The sequence below is a fragment of the Apis laboriosa genome, unplaced genomic scaffold (genome assembly GCF_014066325.1).
Source record: "Apis laboriosa isolate Shangri-la unplaced genomic scaffold, ASM1406632v1 scaffold33_cov142, whole genome shotgun sequence".
Classification (NCBI taxonomy): domain Eukaryota; kingdom Metazoa; phylum Arthropoda; class Insecta; order Hymenoptera; family Apidae; genus Apis; species Apis laboriosa.
The window spans coordinates 164,772-183,273 of NW_025222887.1; the positions used below are offsets into that span (position 1 = coordinate 164,772).

The window sequence follows — 18,502 nt, forward strand, 5'->3', positions numbered from 1 at the left end:
TTTTTTTTTTTTTTTTTTTTTTTTTTACATTTATGTATTAAGTAGAGTTTTAAAATTATTAATTTTTTCAATATTAGAAATTATATTCTAGCCTGCCAATGTTTGAGAAACACTGATATATTAAGTGTTTTGCACAATAAAGAATTGAACAAATGGTGGCTCTATCTAATATATTTCCAAATGTAAAAAAAATTATCGTAAAATTTCGATAAGAATTATATATATTGCTCTCTATATATAATATATATAATATATATATATATATATATTAAGCAGAGTAATATTTTATAATTAATGCGAAACTTTTATAGTGGATAATTATCATTTAGATTATTATAATTTTTAATTTTATTTATATATATGACTTACTTTCTTCATTTTCATTTATGAAACATTTTTACACATTTTATATTATTTTTACAATGTATACCGTACTTTATATTTTATAGAAATTTACTTCTTATTTATAAATATAAAAATTATAATAAGAAAATATAATATTTTTTTTTAAAATTATAATAAGAAAATATAATATTTTATTTTATTTTTAGGAAAATATTTTCCTAATTATATTAAAATTAATCTTATATTAAAAACAAATTTATATTATTCATCTTTAATTTTATAATTATATTTATTTTTTTTATATAATTTATATTTATTTTTGTTTAATATTACTTTTTTTGTTATTATAATTTAAAAAATTAAATGAAATTTATGTCAAATAATTTTAAATCGTTGAAACAAACAAATTTTTTAAATACTGACATTAAAAAATTCAGAAATTTAAAACAATTTGAAATAAAATTGTGAAATATTTGTAGTATATGATATTTTTTTCTTTCTTTTTTTTTTTTATTTTTACAAAAACATATGAGCATGTTTTATATAATAATTTTATTATAATTTTACTATTTCAAATTGATTTAATTTTTACTACTAAATTGCTTTATTTTTTAAAATAATCTACTTATTATTTATATTATTATGTTAAAATATTTATTGGTATTTTATATAAATGTATATATATATATATGCACATATTATGTGTCATAATTAAAATTTTTAATATATTGTATGTTTAAACTTAAATTTCAAATATATTTACAATTAAATTTCAATTTATAAAAAATATTTAAAACTAAAATGTGAAAAAATTAAATTAAATCTATTATTGATTTAAAAATAATTTTGAAACTTTTGAATATCACTTTATTATAATTTGTAATATACATTATACATATATTATACATATATTTGATGCTCACAAAGCATTTTTTTATTAGTATTTTTATCTGCCAGGATGCAAGCCACTGACAAGAATTTAAATTTAATTAAAGTATTATCACTGTAATATAATAATGTATAATAATGTAAAATTGCATGTTACTAATGAAAACCATAATTTTATGTTATTAAACATTAAGATTCTATTATACAATATTAGCATATATTAAAAATATTTATTACATAACTAACTGTTATTTGTCTGCTATATTAGTATTACTTATAATATCAATAAAAAAATTGAATAATATAATTTAGATGATATTTTAAATTTTAAAATGTTATTAAATCATTTTGAATTTGTTTAGATCTAATTAAACATAAGTTATATTCTTTCATTATAGATTCTGTAATTTCAATAAAGAACAAAGAATTATATATATCTAAAGTTATATATGTAAGATAAAATTTTGTTTTTAGATACACAGATGAGTTTAATGTTCGAGAAGACTTAATGGGCTTAGCAATTGGTGCACATGGGGCAAATATTCAGCAGGCAAGGAAGGTTGATGGAATTACAAATATAGAATTAGAAGAAAATTCATGCACGTTTAAAATATATGGAGAGGTAAAAATAGAAATATTTATTTTATTTATTTTTTTTTTTATTATATTTTTATTATATGTCTTATTTATAAAATAAAAATAAATTTATTCAAATGACGTTTCTATAAAGAAACATTGAATACATATTTAATTACAGACACATGAAGCAGTTAAAAAAGCTCGTTCTTTACTTGAATATAGTGAAGAATCTATACAAGTACCACGTGTTTTGGTAGGCAAAGTAATTGGAAAAAATGGTCGCATAATACAAGAAATTGTTGATAAAAGTGGTGTGGTAAATATTATATTCATATTAATTAATTTTATAAATATTTATAAAAATATATTAAACACACTTTTATTGATTTTTTCAAAAATAATTAATTTTTATATTAATTTAAAATAAAATTAATATAATTTGTAAATATATAAATATAATAATTAAAATAAATAAAAATTAATGAAAATAATTATTCATGATATGGTTAACAGAATAATTCTAAATATAATTATAAATTTTAGGTACGAGTTAAAATAGAAGGTGATAATGAACCTCAACCAACAATTCCAAGAGAAGAGGGTCAAGTTCCCTTTGTATTTGTTGGTACTGTTGAAAGTATTGCTAATGCCAAAATGTTATTGGAATATCATTTGGCGCATTTGAAGGTATAATGGCATGAAATATGTATAATATATTTTAGATAATATATAATTTAATTATTATTGTTATAATTTTTTATTATTTGACTTAAAGGAAGTAGAACAATTACGTCAAGAGAAATTAGAAATTGACCAACAATTAAGAAATATGCATGGATCGACCACAGGACCAATGCCCAACTTTCCTCCAACAAGACGAGGAATGATTACAGGCCCAGAAGAAGGTGGTGGAGGCCGTGGAGGTCGTGGTGGTCAATCTCGCGGACGTGGTGGCAGGGGTAGGGCTCCCGCCAGACACAATGCTGGTAATACTATTACTGACTATATCAACAATGTAGAGAACACACAAAAACGTAATGGCAGAAGCGGTGGATCCAACACGAGAGACAGTAGAGAACCCAGAGATTTTAAAGACAGAGGGCGTGTTGTCACAAAGTAACATTCAATAATTTGTTGAAACAGTGCTAGGATTATTACTATACAAGGTTTATAGTAGAAACTCAGTTATTCGGATTTGGCGGGATGACTTTTTAGTTTGAATAAATAAAGATCAGGATATCATTCGATATTCCCGCTACCACCTACTAGTTCATTCATTACCCAATACAGTGCAAATATATTTTTTGTCTCATACATTATTTGTCATAATTTAATCCATTTTTTACTATATAATAAACTGCTCACTTTTAATAATCTATAGAAAAATTTGATGTATTTAGATATTTCTTAATATCTAAAAGTTAATAGATAAAATAAATTACATATATAGCTTTACATTCAAATATATAACTTATAAAAATATTTTTTTCTTTGAATTGATAAATATTTTCTAAAGAATCTTTTTTGAGCTCAGTAAATAAAACAATTTAATGTTAGAGATTCGGATAAACGAGTTTTTACTGTAATTCATTCTTGGAAATACTCATTAAATGATTTAAAAGTTTACTTTATTACATTTAATAAATTGAAAGCTTACAAATTTGTAAATTTATCAATATAAGCATAAAAAATAATGATCAAAACATATACAAAGAGAATAATTTTTTCTTCATGTATTAATTTATTCATGATTTTTATTATTATTAACGTTAAAATAATTCATTTATTCAAATCAGATTTGATCTTAATATCTTTTTATAGTCGTTAATGCCTTTCATTGTTTAATTATATAGATTTGAAGCTATACTTGTTATAAAACCGTTTCAGCTATTTAGTTTTTCATCGTACATCGTTATTCGTAATTCATTGTTTTTGTCATAATTACTTTATACTTTCTCAATTAATATCTATAGATATATTCACAATTCGCATTTGTAAACATGTCATCACATAGAACATGGAATTATAATAGAAAATAACTGCAACCATATGCATTTGCATGTATGTGTTTAATGGAAATGCATGTAGTAGCTAAGTAACTCACGGTGTGTGATTTATTTGATTTATTGGTTATTGAGAAATAAATAAAGTACATAATATTGTTTTGTGTGCGAATTGTCTAATCACGTATTATATATCTTAAGAGTAACTACTTTTTATGGATTAACAAATATGCCGCGTCAAATTTATGACATGTACGTATATAACGACTTTCGAATCTTTCATTTAGTTAAATAATACATTGAATGTAATTAACTTTAATTGCTTTTTAAACGTTAACAAAATTGAATGTTGTCTTAACTATATAGGTTGTTTGCAAGTTGATAAATAAGAAATTAAGAAGCAATTATGTTATTATTTTTATTAAAAATGTACTTATATACGTTTTGTAATAAAATTTACCTTGTAAAATACTCCACGTGAATCTGATTTTTAACTTATAAAATATTAGGTAGTAACAATCACAAGTATTTTACAAATGTTCTTAATTACATTAATGTAATTCAATAAAACTATATTCTGTGATTTAATACTACATTAATATATTAGTTTTCATTTAAATTTGTATAAATTTATGGAAATATAAATATTAACGGTAGAAGAAGAAATTAAAAAATTAGTGAGCTTGATTCCAAAGATGCCTCTTCACTCCCAATTAATACCCTTAGTTATTATAATGGAAAACATCATTGATAATGTGTTAAATGCTACATTGATCATCATCGACTACAAGTAAGGATACTAATCTTTCATCATTTCATTTGTTTTACAAAATCATTAAAATGTTTGTGTTCATCGTGTTACATTCAAATTTTAACTTGTTTTTTTGTTATAAATCTGATTTAATTTACAGGATTACGCCGAGACACCTTAGATGGCAGTGAAGATCGAGTAAGGGATCTACCGCCAAGAGGTGGCCATCAAGGAGGTGCAGGCAATTCAGGGTATATGGGTGGTAGACAAGGTCGTCCTCCAACTCAACGTAGAGATCGTAGAGATGAACGTCGTCGAACAACCGATGATGAAGATACTGTTCTCGATAGTCAAGATGTTTCAAGTATTGATAGAGGTAACAATATTTTTCTAATAATATTTTACAGTAGAACAGCCGTTTCGTCCTAAAGATTAGTAAAATCCTTTGAGAATAGCATGGATTGTGAAACAAACACTTGTGACCATCTAACACTAACAATATCAATGATGATTACTAATGCACGCTACTAACGTATGTGAAATGTAGCTTTTTATATAATCAGTCACAAAAATATTTAATTTTCAGTAGTATTTTTATATTATTTTATAAAAAGATGGTCACAATAGTTTGCATATGCATAGAGTCTGTATCAAGTGTGGAGGGAGGACCTAAAGGCATAAGGCGAAGACGACTTCGACGTTCTCGACAACGTAGTTCTACACCAACAAATAATCAAAAAGGTAATTACGCGAAATTTAAAAAGGATTTATGATATTTCTTTAGGACGATCGGTATTAATAACATAAGAGTAAGTGCAGTATTAAATATGTTTCAGAATGTGTATTGATGTTAATATACAGTAACACTCAGAGTTAATCTATATATTTGTTTAGGCAGCAATGCCGGTCCAGGAGACCAATCAACTGTAACTAGTAAAGAAGGAACACCAGCCAATGACGTTTCTACTACTAACAACAGTTCCCAAGGGCCTAAAGGCCAAAGAGAATTACGGTCTCGTCGTATGCAACAGAGCAATAAGCCTAAGGAAGCTCTGGTTAACGGTACCAGTGGCTAAACAATCATTATGGTCGACAACTGCTACTTACATATAACATTACACCTGATGAGAGCTATTAACACCCAGCACATAACATGACGCATACCTACGCAAAGACTACACGATTATGGATCGCGACATGATTAGTCTACGCTCGTTGTTAAGACTGTTTGCTACCGATAAGAATACGACTGTTGTTTAAGAAATCGTCATTCTCCTTAAACACATTTAAGGACACATATTAATATCCATGCATGGTTTAGTTTAATGATAGTGATTATGCTATCATGTTTGATATATGGATACATTCATTGGGAGATAGTAGAAGCATCTAAAAAAGAATCCCCTGATTGTGAAACTGTGCCTCATTTTTATACCAAGCTCCCAACTTGTGTGACAGTAATTTGGATGTACTGTAAAGTACTTCTTAATCACTTGAAAAAAGATCTAATAATAGGCTGGATATTTGTGGCTCGTATGTCAATTATCAATTTGAATAATTTTCGCCTAGATGTGTCGCTATTATTATAAAAAAATAACACAATACGTACAAAAACACAGGATTTAATCAATTTTATTCTCTTTCTTTTGTTTTTGTTTTTTTATCTTTTACATCATTGCAATAATTGTAATAAAGACATATTTGACATATGAACAAAAGTACGTGTTTTGTGTTATTTTATATTCACATATGAAAACAAAAAATCAATAATTGAACATACTGGGTATAAAACATTTTGCGACAAAACTAGGACGAAACATGATATGATGAAAGAAAAAATGGATTCCCATTGTTATTTATAACAATGGTAGGTGGCAGCTGCATGAAATCTTGGTTAAAAGGTGTTCCCAATGATGTTCCTTCTATTTACTTCACAAGATTGATTTTTTTTTTTTTTTTTTTTTTTTTTTTTTTTTTTTTTTTTTTTTTTTTTTGTTACGATTATTACTAGAGTTATTTAACAACACTAGATTTTCAATTTTATGTTTCAATACTGAGTGTTGATTAATAATACCATGATGCTAAAATGACTTATTTGATTGTAAAAAAAAACAAATGGGTGTACAAGAAGTCGGTTTTTATTTCCGGGTTCACTTTTCGTGTAATTTAGTTTTTTTTATTACAGTCTAAGCATACTATATCAAATATTAGGATTTGATATGACGTTCATTTCTGCATTGTTTCGCATGATTTAAAAAGAAAGTAAACGTATACTTAGTAATACCAATGTATGATGTGCCAGAGAAGGAATGATACATGTTTTATGATATCTAGCTGAAGTGCAGACTTAGCGCATACCTTTATTACTATAATACTACTTAGTCGAAATGTGAATGTCTGAAAAAATAAACTAGCTTTACTATACTAAGCTATAAAATAGATATGGCTAACTGTTTTAAATTGATTATCAGTGAATATGAAACATTATCTGTCAATTTAAAACAGCTGCCTTTTCTTCCGGATATGACAACAATTAATCGGACATGTCTTAAGGATTTTGCAAAAACGCATGGCGGTTAATGCAACATATTGACATCTAACAAAACAGCTGCCATTTTATCTGAATATTCTCATGGCAGCAAAAAAAACTGAGACATCCCCCAACTTGCTTGTTTCAGATACATTTGTATTGATTGCAATTTGTGCATAATTTAAGAATAAAACATTTCTGTACATAGAGCGGTCATTAGTATGATGAACCACAATTTTTTCGAAACATTGATAATCGTTTTTTAATCTTAACAGTCGTTTTAAACTACAATCTTTATCCCTATCCCTAATTTCCGTAACATATTTTCTATTAAAAATAATTATTACGCTTAATTTTCTCATGAAACTTATAGTCTGAAAATATTAATAATATTTAATTACTATAATTTAATTTATAATTACAAAAATATTAATATAAAAATGCAAGCATGAACAAAATAATTTTTTCATTCTAATTTAAAATAATGAACAAAAATCATTTAATTTATAAAATTAAAATTTTTTAAATTTATTTAATTAAAAAGAAAAAAAAATTTTTGAATAAGAGAAAATAAAATTATTCTTAATAAATATGGATTTGGAATTTTCGTGTGTCTATTGTTAAATAAATCATTAAAATCGTTGATATATTTACTATAAGTGTGTTTGCTTCTATGGAAAAAATAAAAATATTTTTTTATTATAAAATCATTATATTTAATATATTTATATTTTATTCAAAATTTATTTTCTGAAATAAAATAGTTGAAAATTCTTTTCTAATCACAATGTATATTTCAATTTTTAAAAATTTTAAAAAATTTTTTAAATACAAATTACAAATAAATAAAGCAATATTTGCAAATATAAATTTTTAAATTCAAAAATATAACAAAGTTTAAAAAAACAAAAAAAATTATAAAATATTTAAAATTATTATAAATCATATCATTTTATTCATGGACTAAGTTTTAATTATATTTATTATTATTTATTATATTATTATATATACATATCATTTAAAATATAATATAAACAATAATAAAGAAAAAAAAATAATACAAACATAAAAATAAAAATTCAAATAAAATTAACGCAAATAAATATGAACTATCCCATATAAATCTGATATAAATATTGATATAATTATTGATTTAAAAAATCAAATTACATAATAATATTTCGTTTTTTATTTCTAAATGAAATTTAATTATTATATATTATATAATAGTTAAAAAAATTTATAAAATTAATATTTACTTATAAAACATAAAAAAATAAAAATTATTATTTAGTTAATATAATTATATATGTTGTTGTTTAAATATTAAATATTAAATTAAAAGTTAAATCATTGTAAAAATTGTTTTTTTACAAATATTTTATTTGAAATAAAATCGTTATCAATAATTAATATAGAAATTATATATTATTTTAAATTAGGGAATTTATAATTTGAATAATATTATAACAAATATTTTCATATAGAGGCGCTATATATATATTTCTTCATTTTGTTCACTGTGTTTCTCATCTAAATTATGTGCATGATACGTTTAGTCAGAAGCCGTCAGCTGTTGTGTCAAGTGAACATTCTTAACCAACAAAATAAGTGAAACTTATCAATAGTGTGTGATTATAATAATAGTGAATCTATTATTAGTTGCTAAAGATATTATAGACTTGAAAGTATCAGTTAACAGAAATCAGGTACGTTATAGTACGTTTTGGTTAGCTTAACTTCAGTTGGTATTTGCTCGTGGACTTTCCACACCTGTATTAATGCTAGTCATCTATGTGTAAGGTTTCTCAGTACTCGACTCAAACGTGTTTTTGTGCTCTTTTTTCAGTTGGCTTATATATTCATTAATTAATTAAAATTTAATAATATTTTCAAATGAGAAGAAACAACTTTAATGAAACATATATATGTATATATACGTATATAGTATGTACATATATACGTATAATATATAATATACATGTATTTATATAATGTACATGTAAATTTAAGCTATTGCAAATGGCGATTATTTTGCATCCCTTACAAAATTGACATTTGCATTAATTATAATTATATTTATATTTATAAAAAGATTATTATTTTATCAACTTACAAGTACATCGGGTGAAGTGAGGTAAAATATAATATTATAAAAATTTGCATTAAATGTTTTTCATACCTCGTAATTGTTTTATAAACACAATTTTGGAATTAATCGATTTACTAATTTAGATTTTCAATATATTATTTTCTTCAATGCTATGTGAATTAGAACTAATTTGGATATTTGGATTCCTACAATTCGGTAAAAGAAATAACTAGATATAATCATATAATATTATGATATTTGACTTATGTATAAAAGATGAATAGAATAATCTTTTATATTACAATATTTCATGTTACATATTAAAAATTTCAAAATATTGAATATTTATACTCTTCATAAGTGTAAAAAAATCACAATTGATAATAACCGTTGTGACAAATTGTAATTTTTTTTTTTAGTTTAAGTAGTAAAATATATATATAAAAAATCGAATATAATTTATGAAAAAATAATAAATTTATATGAATTATAAATTATTATGTCAAATAATAATATATAAAAATTTTATATATTTTGTAATGAATTTCATATGACGGACATATACGCACGCATATATTCGTTATTATTACTATTAAATATTTATTTATTATTACTAATAAATAATTTATAATCTAAAAAAGATTTATTTTAAAATTAATTTTATGATATTATTGGGAAAGATTAATCATAAGAACTTGTTTTTTTGTTTAAATACGATCAATATAATTATATATAATATAATTTATAATGGATATTTATAATGAAAAAAATAATCGCTTGTAATCGATAATTTATAAATTATATTTTTTATATTTTTTAATTATATTTTTAATGTTTATGTTTATATTTATATTATAATATAAATTAGATAATAATATATAAGTAACTTATATATTATATCTTATCATTTAATATATTACTTTTAGTTTCTGTATAATATATAATAATTGTAAATAGTAAATTGTAGAGAATTGATATATGTTAAATTAGTTTGAAAATTCTAATTCTAATTTTTTTTTTATGTGATTTAATATAGATTGAATTGACTTATCCTTGTGAAACAGAGAATGAGACAGTAACTTGTAATATTACTCAGGATGTTTAAAGAAAATGATAGCAGTTCTGGAGGCTGTAGTAGCACAGCTCCTCGACCACGAAGAATGTTAGCACGATTTTCTTTACGCCGATTATTATATTCGAGTCCACTTATTGGTCGTCGAATTGTGAGGACACCTAGTTCAAACAACAGGAATGTAAAAAGTAATAAATAATACTTAATTTGAGGTAAATATAAAATAATTTTTTTTTTGAATCTCAATTATTTTTTAGCAAAAGATCCTGGTGGCAAGATTGCTGACGTTGAAAAAGGAGAAGCCAGAGTAAGTAATGGTTCGAGCCATTTTCAATTTCAGAACATAGATCTACAATGTGCTTCCAGCAAAGGTTCTGTACTTTCTTCTGCCGGAAAGGTATTTATAGAATATATATCTGTGATGAAACTTCATAAAAATACAAATTATATTAAATAATTGATAATTTGAGATGATATTTAGATTGTAAAATAAGTTTTATTTTAGAGTAATGAAAATGGTTTAATGGAGTGTCCTTTATGTTTGGCTGAATTACCAATGGAATTTTTTCCTGTTGTTCAGTCTTGTCACCATCGCAGTTGTTATGACTGTTATCAACAATATCTTAAAGTAGAAATTTCTGAATCTAGAGTTAATATAGCATGTCCTGAATGTTCAGAGCCACTTCATCCAAATGGTAAATAAAGATTTTAATAAAGAGAATTTAATTTTTATTATTATCGATATTTTTATTGAATTTATTGTTTTATAGACATTCGAATGATTTTAAATGACCAAACGCAATTGGAGAAATATGAAGATTTTATGGTACGACGAGTTCTTGCTGTAGAACCTGATGCGAGATGGTGTCCTGCACCAGATTGTAGCTTTGCCGTTATTGCTAGTGGTTGTGCTTCATGTCCGAAGTTACGTTGTGAGCGACCAGGATGTGATTCTTATTTTTGTTATCATTGTAAAGCACGTTGGCATCCTAATCAGACATGTGATGCTGCTAGAGCTCAACGTACTCAATATTATGAACGCAGTTCATCTCTCAGTTTTAGTCAAAGTGATTCACAGCATAGTATGTATTATTTATAAAAATTATTAAAATTAATATTATACTAAAAATTATTAATATAATATATGAAAGATATAAATATTTTAAAAAATTTATTTATTTTAAATAAATAATCTTAAAATATATTTTTAAAAAAATTATATTTACAGAAGATGATGTTAAACCATGTCCAAGATGTCAAGTGCTTATTGTTAAAATGGATGATGGAAGTTGCAATCATATGGTTTGTGCTGTTTGTGGTGCAGAATTCTGTTGGTTATGTATGAAAGAAATCAGTGATCTTCATTATCTAAGGTATAACATATTTATTATTATATGAAATCTTATTTCAATAATTTTTTATTTTATATATTTTATATTACAGTCCATCTGGTTGTACCTTTTGGGGTAAAAAGCCATGGTCTAGAAAAAAGAAAATACTTTGGCAACTTGGAACTTTAGTAGGAGCTCCAGTTGGAATTGGTCTTGCTGCTGGTATAGCTGTACCTGCTATGATTATAGGTTTGTAAGCTACAAATCATTTTCATATATTAATGCTAATCTAAATATTATTTATTTGTAAATATATCTTTGAGAAAAAAATTTGTTGTTGAACTATTTTGTTTTTGAAAAAAATTATGCACGTATATGTATATATATGTGCATGATACATGCGCGCGCGCATGTGTATGTATACATATATATATATATATATATTTAATTAATTACAGGTATTCCAGTATGGGTAGGAAAAGAACTATATACAAGATATGAGAAAGATAACAAACATAAGAGGAATGCTTTTATTGTTGGAGGAGTAACTGCATCTGTAAGTTAAAATTTTTTTTTATTCATATCTATATAAAATTTATTGAATTTTAAAGTGAATATTTTTTTATAAATTATATATTGTCATGTATGTTAGATGAATAATATCTTAAAGTAATATTAATATGATTTTAAAAATATTAATAATGGAATCATTTAGGAATCATGAAAATCATTCATTCAATCATTCAAATTCATGACAACATCAAAGTATTATTTATTTATATAGTTTGTACAAAGAAATGGAATAATATAATTATTGCGTATATGAATTACAAGTAACAAAACATCGGTCGTATAGCCGTTTTAGTTTAGTTTGCGGGAAGAAATTTCGTTAAAAAAACTTCAAATTTAAATTAAATAAGTATTATATTTAACTAATTTAAGAAGAAGAATATTATTCTCGACTTAAATTATTTTTTATGGCACGTATTGTTAGCAATGTTCTCTTACATTTTGAGTCGTTTGTATTTTTAAAATTTCATATAATGTTTATTATGTATGTGGTATTTTGTTTATTTAATTTTCTTACTAAATTGTAGGTGTATATATCGCAAGAACAATCCAATATTGAAATGTTTTCAAACATAAGAATCTAACATCAATTCTATTTTCATCACGTCAATGAATTTTAACGTGACCGATTCCACAATTACATAATTATCAACACAAGCTTTTTTCGCTTGAAATGAATCACGTTATTCGTAATTATAACGTTAATTATAGACGGATCGAGTTCTTGAACGATCAGTTCCATAACTTTTTCTTTTCCGATTTACATTTCGCATAGAAATATTAATTTGCTGCAGCACTATCATAGGCGGTAATAACGCTGACTAAGGATCATTTTCGCTATTGGCAATTATAGTCTCGTCTGTAAGTACACCTTCATTATGAAGGTCTTTTAAAACATCGATCAAGCGCTGTTCAGTATCTGCATCTCCTAGAGCAACATCTACGGATCCAATACATAATAGGAGAGCGAGAAGTTGCGATCGTCTATAATCCTTATTTAAATCTTCTCTTGTATAGCCTAAATCTTTGGGAATGTCGACACCAAGACGAGAACACGTGCCAGTTAGCGCATCCCAATAAATATCAAGGAAAGTTTCCGTATGCTTTCGACGTAGTTCGGTTGGCAATGAACTTACTAATAACAGAGCAATGTCGTTAGTCGGTCTACTATAAGTAACCATTTGCCAATCTAGGATACAACATTCGAAACCAGAGGGTCCTTCCTTGAAAAGTAAATTATTACACCAAAAGTCTGTATGCGTGATCAACGCTAGCGGGCCTTCTGGTGCAAGAAGTGCAGATATTATATGTTTAGTCCTAGGTCTTAGAATAACTAAGGCCTCAAGTATCGCTTCCAATCCTGGTGTACTTTTCAAAAATTTGGCAAGTTGCGGTAAACCACGTTCAACCAATTGTTGATACGAATTTGTTGCTTTTGCTGTTTGGAAGAGAAATGGATAACGTTCTGACAGAGGCTCTCCTTCTACAACTTTCATTGCCAGAGAGTGTGCATGTATACGTGCTATAGCTTCTAATGCAATTTTAGTTTGATCGTATGTCATTCCTTCACGAAATTTAATATTTCGAAAATCAGAATCACGAAGGTCTTGTAATACCAAAATTGATTCTGGTTTTGTGGGCTTATCGCCTGATTCATCAGCTGGTGTATAATCTGCGAAATAGCATACTGGAACTGACAGAAGAATTTCGATGTCCGATTTATTTCCTTGAGATGCTAGTTGTTTCTTTTGAAATTCTTTTAGGTCGGGCATTACCTAGTGTAAACAAAATACAAATTATTATTTATTAGATAAAATAATTAAATATTGATATAACAATAACACAATAACATATATAGCGCATCCTTTAGCATCCGCTTCTATTATTCTTGGAAATGAGATTTCGAAGCTTCAAATATGTCAAATATTTGATAAACTGTTGAACGAATTTCACACCCGTCTTCTTTTTCACTTAAATTCGCAAATCACTTATTTAAATGAACATCTGAATTCGATGCTATCGGATGCTAAAACGAGCACTGCTATATTAATTGGTCGCTTACCTGTGTATAAAATTTAATTTCCCGAAGATCGAATTGGCCTTCGATAACAAAAAAACGATTTATCGGATCTCTTGGAAGCTCTTTCACGATTACGGACAAATCTTGCGTAGTATTCGTGTCGTTCAACATATACTTGATTTTAAGACGCATAATATCACTCAGCGCGCTTTCATTACTCGTACAGCCGGGACTTACATTACATTCGCTTATTGTGACCTGTGTATATGATGGGTTAATTTTCAAGCAATTCAAGAATATTTGATACGCTACAAATCTTTTAATTGGGTTACATTTTCATTGCTAATAAAGCATAGGCCGTTTAAATTGATGTCGTACAAAAATCCTTACAGACAACTGTTAGCTGTAAATCATAGCTTATATACCGAAAAACTAACCGGTTCTTTGTGAAATTCCTTTAGAACACCACCGAGCCACTCCTTGTTAAATTCTATCTGATTCTGCTCCTCTCCGCAGGAAGATTCTTCTGTATCTTCCCAATCCCAATCGGTGTCTTCCCAATCCCAATTCGCCATGGTTTCGTTTCTTCTGTCTGTCTTTCTCTCTCTCTCTTTCTCTCGCTCTCTCTCTGTCTCTGTCTCTTTTCCTCCTCTCTTTTTCTTTCCTTTGTTTATTCTATTAGTTTAATGACGGTTAACAACCATGATATCAATGATGGCCGTGTTGAAAGGAAACGGGGGAAAAAAAACAGATGAGAGAGAGAGAGAGAGAGAGAGAGAGAGAGAGAGAGAGAAAGTGTATGTGTATCGTGTTTGTGACGTTTTGCGTGTCTATTGTCCCCAATCAATGCCAATAAACGACATATACACTCCTATGAACGATACACATGCAAAACGTCCGCCTATTTGACTGTTCACATCTGAGCTTGTCGTGTGTAAGTGTGCGAAGACTTGGTGAAATCACTAATAAAACGAATGGATTCGTCGCGTGTCCCTTCTACTTCCTGTTACGCCGACCGGTCCTTGAACGTTCGGGCCGGCGTAGTTCGATGTTTTCTCATCGGGGCTCACAGTGTCCACAGCACGACACACCCTTGGCGCAGAGCACCAACCGACTTCCCCAACGTTCTATTCGTCGGACCGTTTATGATCGTAGCGTAGTGTGGATCTTAAAGTACCGACTGACACGATGCACGTTCCATCGTCAGCCACCTAGGTGGATGCAGGCCGCAGGGTGGGACAAAGAGAGGATTTCCCATGCGCGCACTCCTACCGTCGATCAATATCCTTCCTTCCGCACCTCCCGCACCTTCTGCCCACCATGCACTTTCTCTGTCTCCTCTTTCGCTGTCTCACGTTCCTTTCTACGCTTGATGGAAATCTAGAAAACGGATCGCCGTGTGCCAGCAATCTTTCAGCTCATCATGACAAGTTTCACGGCTGGCCGAGATATATTTATTTCTACCGCCAACCTCTCCCTTCGATTTTGCTTGATATTTTTGTTTTGCTGCTTTCGTTTCCTTTTTTGGACGCGTTGAAGACTGTTCTAGAAGTTGTCGCATTTTCAAATTGATACGCGTATAATTATTTAAACAAAAAAGAAAAAAAAATCGCCAAGTCGAAGTAATTATTAAGACATTGCATATTTTAAATAATTTAATTGAATATATTAAATATCTAAAAAATTTTCTTAATTACTACGTTTTTCTTTCTGAAAAGAATTCATTTTAAAGAAAAAATATATAGCTTTTTAATTTCATTATACATTCCTCAACATGGAATTACGATGGCGAATTATAATAGAAAATTTGCAATATTTTTATTATTAATTGTTTCCCGTTTCAATATATATTATTATTTACTTACTTTGTCATTATTTTTGAATTGATGAATGATTGAATAATAAATATAAATGATAATATAAATTTCTTTAAAATTTGAATTTTTGTAAGATTATAATAAAAATATTGTTCCTAATTTAGGATCATCATTACAGGTTTTAGTTTCGCCCATATTAGCTGGATTGGCCGTAGGTATTGGCGTACCAATTTTATTATTTTACGTTTATGGTGTAGTCCCCGTTTCTCTTTGTCGAAGCGGAGGTTGTGGTGTTTCGACAAATGGTACAGGTGTAAGATTTGATTTCGATGACGAAAATGAACTTATGGGTTCTCTGAGTGTTCGCAATGGTGGTGGTAAATATATAATTCAAATTGATTTTAAATTAGTTAGATTAAATGAAAAGAGAGAGAAAAAAACATAATTCTTATTGTCGTAGATGCAGCATCGATTGATGTTGCAAGTCATCGTGGCGGTAATCCTTCGATAGGAGAAGCTTCACTTTCATTAGGTAGTGGTAGTCATTTGGAAAAATTAGGTCGTGAAAACGATCGTGAGAGTGCCAGTAATGTAGCCGTTGCTGGTACTAGCCTTGCAGGAAGTATAGCTTCTAGTGTTCTTCCAGGAGGTCAAAGGTAAAAAATATATATATATTTTTTTCTCATTTATATAATTTGCAATTATTAAAAACGTATATATTTATATCTAAAATTAGATTGGAAGTTCAAGCAGATGTGACATCTACTCAACGCTTCAGTTTGTGTAGTGAAACAGCGTCTGCCGCAACCAGTTTATCAGAGAAATCTGTAAACGCATCTATTGCATTGGATGATGGCGCAGCTTCCACGAGAGCTCTAGCAGGCTCTGTTCTAAATTTTAAAGTATTTGAATTTTTCTTTGTAATATAACAATTAATCTTTTTATCATCATGAAGATTTAAACTTGCTTATTGTTTAGATGGATGGGAGTTCAATTAGCGGTGGCAGAAGTACAGAAGGAGAACAAGGAACAAGCTCTATTGCAGGAGGTCATATGGATTCGGCAGGTCAAGCTACATCTTTGAGTTCTCTCGAAGAAGTAGCACCTGGTTTAGCGAAACGTGCTCGACGCAAGCCAACGTTAGATCGTCAATGCAGTGATTCCAGTAATTGGACTGTTTGTGGAGAAGACGAAAGTTCTGAACGTGTCCGATTCGATGACCATGTTAGTTTCATCGAAGCGGATCAAGAAGGAATTGTTAGCACGTGTGGAGTGAATAATCGAACTTCTGGAAGACGTAAACGTAACAAAGAGATAGAACAAGACACAAGTGGTCAAAAGAGTACAAAGTACGAAAGATAATTTAATTGGTTGAAATTAGAAAATTTGATGATTAATTTTATCGATTATCAATTATAATATTTATTTACTTTCAGCAGAAGTTCTAATGGCGAATCGAAGGCTGACTCGTTGACGGAAGATAATGTATCATGGGAACGGGTTAACGTCGCTGCTTTGAGAAATGTTTTCTTTTATAATTCTACAGCTTCTACAGATCGGGAAAAACGATTATCGGTGATAGAAGAACCATTTCCTGTAATGGTACAGAACAACGGTGCACGTTTCTTGACATCTTCCGACAAAGGATGTAGTATAAATAATGTAGAAGAAGATTTACGCTCTTAAAAGAAAAAAGACTGAGCATTTATGTAATATGTGCGTCCTTTAAATACGAAATACGTAGATAGATGCGTATTCACATATGTGTGTATATATGTATTTAAATGTACACTGCGTGCGTGGATTAATGCCGAATTTACTATATTTATGCACACCATGTATACATGTTATGAATGCAATAGAGGGAACAAATGAAGTCTATCTTTGCATGGCAAAGTACATCGAAGTAAGTAATATGTGCGTTCATATTTTAGAAATGCGTGCGTATAAATATATGTCATGTACGTATGTGTGTATAGCTATATATATACTCACAGGCCTCAAATTTGTTACAAAAAAGTTGCAAATTAATTTAATACAGATTTTTCTTCTATGTCAACGTTTGCCTTTTGGGCATAGGCGAATATTATTATATACGCGGAAAATTTTGTTCTCGTACTCAAAACACAATATTCATAAATAGAAATATCGAATCCTTTAAAATTTTTCTACGATAAAACTCTGCAACAGAATTAAAATTTTCATGCGATATGACATATACGTATAGAATAACTGTATGTAAAACATGAAAAAGTTATAAAGCTTTATGGTTGCATTTTACGCCAAACAACAATTATTATTTTCTTTGTATGATACATTTGTCCATTTCGATCATATTTCCAGCTGTACAAGTATCGTAAAAACCTTTGTATATGAACATTTTTTAAATGTTATCCCTTGATGAAAATATAAAATAATTTATGTATCTGAAGACAATGAATATGTCTTGACAGAGAATGTTACAATGTTTTAGAAGAAGAAATTAAGAATATTATAAAAAAGGT

The 18,502-nt window shown here is 27.7% G+C and overlaps 3 protein-coding genes across 10 annotated transcripts in view; 2 read left to right on the forward strand and 1 right to left on the reverse strand.

Moving 5' to 3' along the window:
* Positions 1–6,509, forward strand: part of LOC122714611 (synaptic functional regulator FMR1) — an 11,014-nt gene extending 4,505 nt beyond the window's left edge. For 2 of the 5 annotated variants that reach the window (XM_043936095.1, XM_043936098.1), the window contains exons 8-14: positions 1,708–1,855; positions 1,991–2,128; positions 2,356–2,499; positions 2,588–2,798; positions 4,727–4,942; positions 5,209–5,307; positions 5,461–6,509. In XM_043936095.1, coding sequence (XP_043792030.1) covers positions 1,708–1,855; positions 1,991–2,128; positions 2,356–2,499; positions 2,588–2,798; positions 4,727–4,942; positions 5,209–5,307; positions 5,461–5,642 — 1,138 coding nt within the window. In that variant the 3' untranslated portion in view covers positions 5,643–6,509. The remainder of the gene's footprint in view (positions 1–1,707; positions 1,856–1,990; positions 2,129–2,355; positions 2,500–2,587; positions 2,799–4,726; positions 4,943–5,208; positions 5,308–5,460) is intronic. The other 3 variants (XM_043936096.1, XM_043936099.1, XM_043936097.1) reach the window with 3 other exon arrangements.
* Positions 6,510–8,660: 2,151 nt separating this feature from the next.
* Positions 8,661–18,288, forward strand: LOC122714573 (E3 ubiquitin-protein ligase RNF19A-like). 4 transcript variants are annotated; one of them, XM_043936019.1, is made up of 13 exons: positions 8,661–8,805; positions 10,225–10,448; positions 10,518–10,657; positions 10,766–10,955; positions 11,031–11,342; positions 11,489–11,633; positions 11,704–11,840; positions 12,050–12,147; positions 16,177–16,375; positions 16,459–16,654; positions 16,735–16,900; positions 16,977–17,347; positions 17,435–18,288. In XM_043936019.1, exons 2-13 carry the CDS (start codon positions 10,286–10,288, stop codon positions 17,682–17,684), a joined length of 2,367 nt encoding a protein of 788 aa, XP_043791954.1. In that variant the 5' UTR covers positions 8,661–8,805; positions 10,225–10,285; the 3' UTR covers positions 17,685–18,288. The 4 variants fall into 4 exon arrangements, with proteins under 4 accessions (XP_043791954.1, XP_043791957.1, XP_043791956.1 ...); XM_043936022.1 differs by having other exon boundaries at positions 17,438–18,288; XM_043936021.1 differs by having other exon boundaries at positions 8,690–8,805; positions 10,285–10,448.
* LOC122714574 lies at positions 12,188–16,097 on the reverse strand. The gene is made up of 3 exons (XM_043936023.1): positions 14,619–16,097; positions 14,224–14,439; positions 12,188–13,936 (listed from the first exon to the last, which is right to left on the reverse strand). Exons 1-3 carry the CDS (start codon positions 14,754–14,756, stop codon positions 12,983–12,985), a joined length of 1,308 nt encoding a protein of 435 aa, XP_043791958.1. The 5' UTR covers positions 14,757–16,097; the 3' UTR covers positions 12,188–12,982.
* Positions 18,289–18,502: the final 214 nt, after the last annotated feature.

Coding starts and splice junctions, on each gene's coding strand:
- LOC122714574 (XM_043936023.1), bottom strand. CDS start 14,756: ATGGCGAATTGGGATTGGGAAGACACCGATTGGGATTGGGAAGATACA. Junction 14,440..14,618: donor AGGAATTTCACAAAGAACCG/GTTAGTTTTTCG, acceptor TCATATACACAG/GTCACAATAAGCGAATGTAA. Junction 13,937..14,223: donor AAATTAAATTTTATACACAG/GTAAGCGACCAA, acceptor TGTTTACACTAG/GTAATGCCCGACCTAAAAGA.
- LOC122714573 (XM_043936019.1), top strand. CDS start 10,286: ATGTTTAAAGAAAATGATAGCAGTTCTGGAGGCTGTAGTAGCACAGCT. Junction 11,343..11,488: donor TCAAAGTGATTCACAGCATA/GTATGTATTATT, acceptor TTATATTTACAG/AAGATGATGTTAAACCATGT. Junction 16,376..16,458: donor GAGTGTTCGCAATGGTGGTG/GTAAATATATAA, acceptor TTATTGTCGTAG/ATGCAGCATCGATTGATGTT.